At 35.3% G+C, this 7,223-nt stretch overlaps 2 protein-coding genes and 1 pseudogene across 2 annotated transcripts; 2 read left to right on the plus strand and 1 right to left on the minus strand.

Moving 5' to 3' along the window:
- Window positions 1-2,322: 2,322 nt before the first annotated feature.
- On the minus strand, window positions 2,323-3,940 carry LOC120121900 (annotated as a pseudogene).
- Window positions 3,941-4,992: 1,052 nt separating this feature from the next.
- On the plus strand, window positions 4,993-5,860 carry LOC120121784 (cold shock domain-containing protein 4-like). The gene is made up of 2 exons (XM_039141068.1): window positions 4,993-5,206; window positions 5,252-5,860. The coding sequence occupies exon 2, from the start codon at window positions 5,257-5,259 to the stop codon at window positions 5,725-5,727; it is 471 nt and encodes a 156-aa protein (XP_038996999.1). The 5' UTR covers window positions 4,993-5,206; window positions 5,252-5,256; the 3' UTR covers window positions 5,728-5,860.
- Window positions 5,861-6,549: 689 nt separating this feature from the next.
- On the plus strand, window positions 6,550-7,103 carry LOC120121902. The gene has a single exon (XM_039141184.1). The coding sequence runs from the start codon at window positions 6,550-6,552 to the stop codon at window positions 7,072-7,074; it is 525 nt and encodes a 174-aa protein (XP_038997115.1). The 3' UTR covers window positions 7,075-7,103.
- The last annotated feature ends 120 nt before the right edge of the window (window positions 7,104-7,223 follow it).

The raw sequence follows: 7,223 nt of genomic DNA on the forward strand, positions 1-7,223 counted from the left end.
TCATATCTCTTAATTAAGTTGATGACAAGTAAATTTGGCTTCCAATTCTGCTTATCAACTTTATTCCAAGTTTTCATTCAAAAACTCCAAATCTTTAATCTCTCCTAACTCATTCATCCTTTGATTTTAAGCTAACTTATGCTTTCCTTAAGCTTAATTATCATCTAATAATCATAACCCAATATTAAATTCAGCTAAAGATCAACCAACAATAAATCTTACCTTTGCTTGGCTCTTCACGTACGAAGGAAGAAGAAGAAAGTTTATGGAGAAATCTCTCATTTTCCTTTTAATCCCCACGTTTTATAGCCTATAAAAAGAAATATAAAAACCTTTCTTGTAAAATGACCATTTTACCCTTCTTTCTTTCCATTTTTTCTAATTAATCCCACTCACATAATTTTCCAATTAAGTCCCTAAACTTTTCAATTTTTTGAAATCAAACTTCAAATTTCTAAAACTGTCATTTTAGTCATTAAAAAAAGTTGTGTCTTTGCTTCATTGTACCTTGAATTCGGCAATTGTCATGGACTTAGTTTAATTGGAAGTTTGAGGAATAAAGTGAAATTGAATATGGCAATTTGTGATTTTAATGTGTTAATTGAGGAATGCTTGAGGACAAGAATTGAATAAGTGAGGGGGAATTTGATAGGTGGTTTATTTGGTTATTATTTTGCCTTTAATTTTCTCTTTAGTTTCTGGTTTTTGTAGTTGATTTGTTCGTTTTGATTCATTTTCTGTGCAGGACACTAGATTCTGGAAATTGCATTAAAAGAACAAAATTCTGCATTTTTTTTATTTTTGGAGTCAAGGCTGGATTAGTGGGTATGACTTTAAGAATGACACATCTGGCATGGCGTTGAGTTAGCATCTTCTAGAAGGTACAATCAACGCTTCTAGAAGGACAAACAGATCAACCACGTTTTTGAAATTTGAATTCAAAATTATCTCATGTGTTTAGGATTTTAGTTTGAATATTTTCTAGAATTATCTTTATGAATTATGTCTTATTTTTAGGAATTATTTTTTCATTATTTTTAGGGATTTAGAAAACTATAAAAACCCTTCAAGGTAAGATTGAAAACAAATTCAGATTTAAGCTTGAAAACATATTCAGATTTCATTCTTCTTCTTTGCTTTGAGATTTATAAAAGTTTTCCTTTTTTTTCAAAGTTTTCTTTATTTTTTTTATTTTTCAAAGTTTTCTTTTTTCTCTTTAAATTGAGATCAGACTCGATTCTCATTGAGACAACATCCAAATCGGATTTTTCTAAAGCTTTAAATGAAGTTGGTGCTGACGACGATTGTCGTAGTTAGTCCACATAAAGACTGGAATTCAAAGATCGCTTTTGAATTATCGGTTTGCAAGAGAGAGAAACAAGTTACAGGGGTTGAGCCTTGTCCACTATAACATATATATATATATAAAGTGAAAATCTATTTCGATAATCAGATGGAATTGAGGAAAAGATAAAGTCCGAGACTACTTTTAAAATAAGTTTTCTTGTCTCAATTTATTTTTAGTTATTTATTTCTTTATTTTATCATTATCTCATATTATTTTTAAACAATTTAAAATCCCCTATTTTATTCTCATCCCTATCTTTTCTCATCTTTATCCAAATCTCTATCTTTTCTCATCTTTATCCAGATCTAAAATCAGAAAGTCTACAACTATATAAACTCCAAAGTCCCTATGGACTGGCCATGCTTCTCTTTACTACTCTTTCCTTTTATTTATTTTTTTGAGGAAAATGAATTATTTAACAGTATAATAACACCTGTTAACGAAAAAGACATATTTATGTATAACGCATTTAAACAAAAACAGAGAATATTAAGTGCAATTTTCTTTATAAATAGCTAAGAGATACAATGGCACAAAAAGGTGGAATGCAAAAAGACTTTAAGGCAAAGAATGTATTAGATGTATTAAGATACAAGACAAAAAGGATAAGGTGCCCTGGTTTAGAATGATTTAGGGGAGTTCCACTGTTCCCATGCACTCATTTATTGCCAAGGGCCCAAGGCTCTTCATATCCACCAAGGGTGCATTCTGTTCGAATAAATTTCTCGATTTTCTAGTTTTATTTATTTATTTGAACTCCTATATTCACTAAATTTATTGTTAAAAAAAGTTACAAATATATTTTATAGTATAAGAGGTACATTTGGTTTTAGTTTGACAAAAAAAAACTTAAAATGATATAGCAATTAAGGGCGGGAAAAATTTAAGGAGGAATATTCGAGTTAACAAGTTTTGAAATAGTCGAGCTGATGATTCATATTTTATCATTCAAATTTTATTTGAAAATTTTTGAGTCAACTCGAAAATTTTTGAGATATTTCACCAATGATGCCCGTTCCGTTGTGTGGTTTAACAATGACTCGACTACTTCCAACTTCTTTATTGAGCCCTTTCTTCTTCATTATATCCCTCAACTTATCAACAGAATCCCATTTTCCAACAGCAGCACATAAATTCGAAAGAAGCACGAGATTACTAGCGTTAAGCAATGCTATCCATATTGCTGTTGTAGGCCTTGTACCATTTTTAATCATATCATCCAAGAGAGACCATGCTTTATCTATTCGACCGGCTTGTCCTAAAACATCAATGAAGCTAGCATAATGTTCTTGATTCAGGTCAAGACCATGCTTCTCCCTCATCAAATTAAAGCACTTCTGGCCTTCTTCAACCAGACCAGAATGTCCGCATACATATAAAAGAACAAGAAATGTAACAGAATTGGGCATAACTCCGTTTCTGCTCACCTCCATCAGCTTGAACAGCTCAAGAGCTTCAATCCCGTATCCATGCCTACCACATGCATCAATCATGCTCGTCCATGAAACCACACATTTCTTTGAAATCCCATCAAACAATCTTCTCGCATACAAAATCTTCCCGCATTTTGCATACATATCCAATAAAGCATTACATAATTGAGTATCATCAGTAATGTCACACAGTGCTTTCCGATCCACAAATCCAAGTTTTCAGAGCAAGCTCCAAGAGCACTAGTCAGTGCAACTACATTGTATCTCATTTTACTCATAATTGAAAATGCCTCTCTATAATTTCGATTTTTAATGCAGCCACTGATCAAAGAATTGCAAATTATATTCCCTTTGATATCATTTAAACTAGAGAAAACTTTCAGAGCTTCAGTAACACGCCCCATGTCCGAGTCAAAGTCGATGAGAGCAGTACTCAAAATCACTAAATCACGATCAAATACAACCACCAAACCATGAATCTGCTTTCCTAGCTCGGGAGCCTTAAAAAAAAGAACAAGCTTTTAGCATAGAACACAATGTAAACTCACTAAGCAGAATTTTTTTCTCTCCTTGTTGCTGCGAAAGCATCAAGTGCTTCTTTAGCAAGACCATGCTTTAGATAGCTCGAAATCAAAGCATTCCAACTTCCAAGTCACAATATCCTTCAGCTCAATTTCTTCAAACGCCTTAACCGAGTCACTCAAGCATCCGTACTTCGAATACAAGTTCATTAGTGCAGTTTTGGATATCGTTCCGGCATCCACGCCCGTTTTAATCATTAGTCCATGCACTTGCTTTCCATGTTCCGTGCCCGGCAAAGCAGAGCAGGCACTCAAAACCGGCGTAAAAGTATATGCATCAAGGTCACAGCCTGAAAAAATGCATGCGACAAAAGAGAGCCCATGTTTCTTGAACGTTGCCTCTGGGAACATACGAGGCAAGTTTAACATACGAGGCAATTCTTCAAGCGAGTGGCGGACGTGAGCATATAGTTTATGAAGCTTAACTATGGATACCTCGATTGAAGCAATGGCTCGAAGGTTTCTGGTTTGGTAATTAAGATAACGAATGCGACGAGGAGACGCAGACATAAATCTGCTATTTCTCTACCTGTCAGACTATCAAAACAGATAAGACGGAAGCTTTGAGGGAAGATGGAGGGAAGAGAAGAAAGAGAACTTTGCTGCCTACTCTTTATTAAGTATTAAATCTAAGTTACAAAATCTATTTGCTATATTATTTAAAATTAAATAATGGATGTAGTTAAATTATTTGATAAATATAAATTTTAAAGAATAATATAATATTAAAAATTTATTTTATAAAAATTTTCATCAAGGGAGAAGTAAATTTTTATTCATTTATTATTTTCTACATTTTATAACTGGTAAAATTTTCATTCTGAATTATCAAATGCATTTATATTCTCAGACCATTTATGCATTTGTTCATTTAGAATGGAGAATTAGGTATAAAGTAGAATGAATGGTTTCCTGAATGAATCAGTGGGTGGGTGTAATAGTGGCGGCCAGGTTTATGTTGTCTGGCAAAATGGCAGGTATTGTCATTTGGAATGATATATATACTTATTAGTTCTGCTCTAATTATGCCAAATAATGCTGTTAACATGTACTGCTTTGTAAGGGCAAGCCTAATGATTCATTGTTTCCTATACTAGGAGGGTTATATACAATGTCCTTGACGCTAGCTACAGTATAGTAGGTAAGAAAATTAACTATTGGATCGTATCTCACACACAATACATATTATCATTATTATATGATACCCCTTGTCGGACTTCTTTCTCTTAAATCTAGCTGTGGTAATCAATGATTCCAGAAACTTGTCAATTATGCGTAAACTTTCTTTATTGCCGAATCAGATTTGAGTGCACATTTACATACAGATAGGTCCGAAATGAGCTGCCAATGTATTCATGCTCCGCAAACAATTAATTTACTAGTAGCAACAAGGTCCAATTGCTAAATCTATTTGTTCTTTATTTTTGATCGAATGAATCAGTTTATTCATATTCTTCTATTATCAGCACTGCATGTGAATGTTAATCATCTATAAGCATGCTAAACTCACGGCTTATTATGCAAAAGATACAAAGCTTAGGCCTTGGTTCAGTGCTTCCTTTTACAAGCTTAATCGCATGGCTTAATCTTCTCCATTGTCAAACATGTAAGAAGAAAATCAAGCAATCAACCCATCTGCCACTAAAAGTAAGATAGGGTCATAATTGAGCCCCGGCCTACTACAACCTACTAGTTCATGAAGGACCATCCTCCTCATTTATCACCAACACTATCTTTTGTTCCCGCTTAAATGACTTATTTTAATCATTCATCTCACCACTCACCCATTAAAAATACTAGTTAAATATTCCTTTATCATCACTCTTTTATCTCCTCTCCATGCTCTGAAAGAAAAAGAGAAAGCGATAGCTCAAAGCGAAACTCCTTCCATAAAATGAATCCCAAAAGCATCTTCATCTTGTCTGTTCTGTTAATTTCAGCTTCACTATCTGCAGCAACTAGGCCTGATTCATTCGGTCCCTTATCATCTAAACTAAAAAAGCACAACCAAGGCAGCAGGAAACCGAGCAACCAAAACAACAAAAAACTCGGCGGTGGAAACACTGGAGGGAACGGCGGGTTCTTCGGTATAACACCCGTGTTTGGGTTGCCGGGGTTTGAAAATGGGATCGTAGGCGGTGGCTATGGAGCTGGTTTCGGAGGTCCTAAAGGAGGATACTCAAAAGGTAGTATTATTAAACCCACGGTTGTTTGTAAAGAGAAAGGCCCTTGCTATAACAAGAAGCTGACCTGCCCTGCTAAGTGCTTCAGTTATTATAGCCGGTCAGGGAAAGGTTACGGCGGCGGTGGCGGCGGTGGTGGCTGCATAACGGATTGCAAGAAGAAATGCAGAGCTTACTGTTGAAAAGGGTAATAATATACAATACAGTACTCGCCACGTCATGAAATCTATAGTGGCTTAACCATGTATGATTATATATGAGATGTATGGAGGATTTTCTATTAAAAGTAATATAATATGCATATTTATGGAGGAATTTGATGCTATACCTAATAATGTTGATAATATGTAATGGTTTGCAAGGGCAAGGTTAATGATTCTATGTTTCCTGTATGGCTGGGCTATGTACTATGGAAGTTCTTATCCTTGGTACAAAGGGAGTAAAATTCTTGACACTGCCTACACTTGAGCAGGCGAGTAAAATAAATATTCCATCACGTCTCACACAATAAATGTGTATATATATTATATAAGTTTACACATAATAGATATTGGACCGTATTCATATTCTTTTGTTGCTGATATCTATAAACATGCTAAAAGGGATACCTTGTTTGAAGCAATGGTAATCCTGTCTGGCATCAATGCCTCCTTTTTAGGGTAAAACTAACATTGCCGTAGTCATCCTAATAGCATGGCTGAATCCTTGTTTACAAGACCATTATAAAAACAATCAAGATGTTTTGTGACTTCTTGTAAGATGAACCATAATTGAACTCCAACTTTCAACCTCATCTGTCACTAAATTCATGGAACACCCTCCCCTCATCTGTCACCATTTCTTGTTTTTCGTTGTATAAATCACCGTTCATCACTTATCCATTAAAATAGTAAAAAAAATCCTTCACTTTCTCTTCTCCATACTCTGAAAGGAAAAACATAAAGCATCTCAAAGCTGAAATCCTCCGGAAAGAGAATAAAAAACAACTGAAAATGAACCTCAAAATGACCTTCATCTTGGCTGTTATGCTAAGTACAGCTTCACCATCTGCAGTGGCTAGGCCTAGGCGTGACTCATTCGAAGCCTTATCATCTGAGAAAAATAACGACGACAGATTCTTTTATCGAAGACCAGAGTTTGCCGACCATGGTAGGATTGAGGGGATGCTCGATCCGGGATTTGAGATTGTCGACCAAAACATTCAGAGTGGTAGTGGAGACAGCGAGTTAGGGTGGCCAGGGTTTGAAAAATGGTGGAAAGATGGGATTATGGGAGATAACGAGGGATCCTGGTTCCGAGATCCCAGCGGAGGTGAATATGGATCTTGGGCCGGAGATTTTAGTGGAGGCTACGATGTTAATAGTGGTTCAGTTGTTTGTAATCAGAAAGGCCCTTGTTACAAGAAGAAGCTTACCTGCCCTGCTAAGTGCTACGCCTCCGTTAGCAGATCAGGGAAAGGTTTCTCTGCAAGTGCAAGTGGCGGTGGCTGCACCATGGATTGTGAGAAGACATGCACAGCTTTCTGTTAGGAGGGTAATATACTAGCCTTTTTTTTATTCTAAATACTTGAGGGAAATTTTTCACCTCTTGTTATCTACCCAATTCGACAGTATAAGTTTATAATTAAACTGTTAAATGCATAAATATGTAGTTCATTTAAACAATAAATTTCCGAGAT

The sequence above is a fragment of the Hibiscus syriacus genome, unplaced genomic scaffold, assembly GCF_006381635.1.
Source record: "Hibiscus syriacus cultivar Baekdansim isolate YM2019G1 unplaced genomic scaffold, ASM638163v2 tig00110383_pilon, whole genome shotgun sequence".
Classification (NCBI taxonomy): Eukaryota; Viridiplantae; Streptophyta; class Magnoliopsida; order Malvales; family Malvaceae; genus Hibiscus; species Hibiscus syriacus.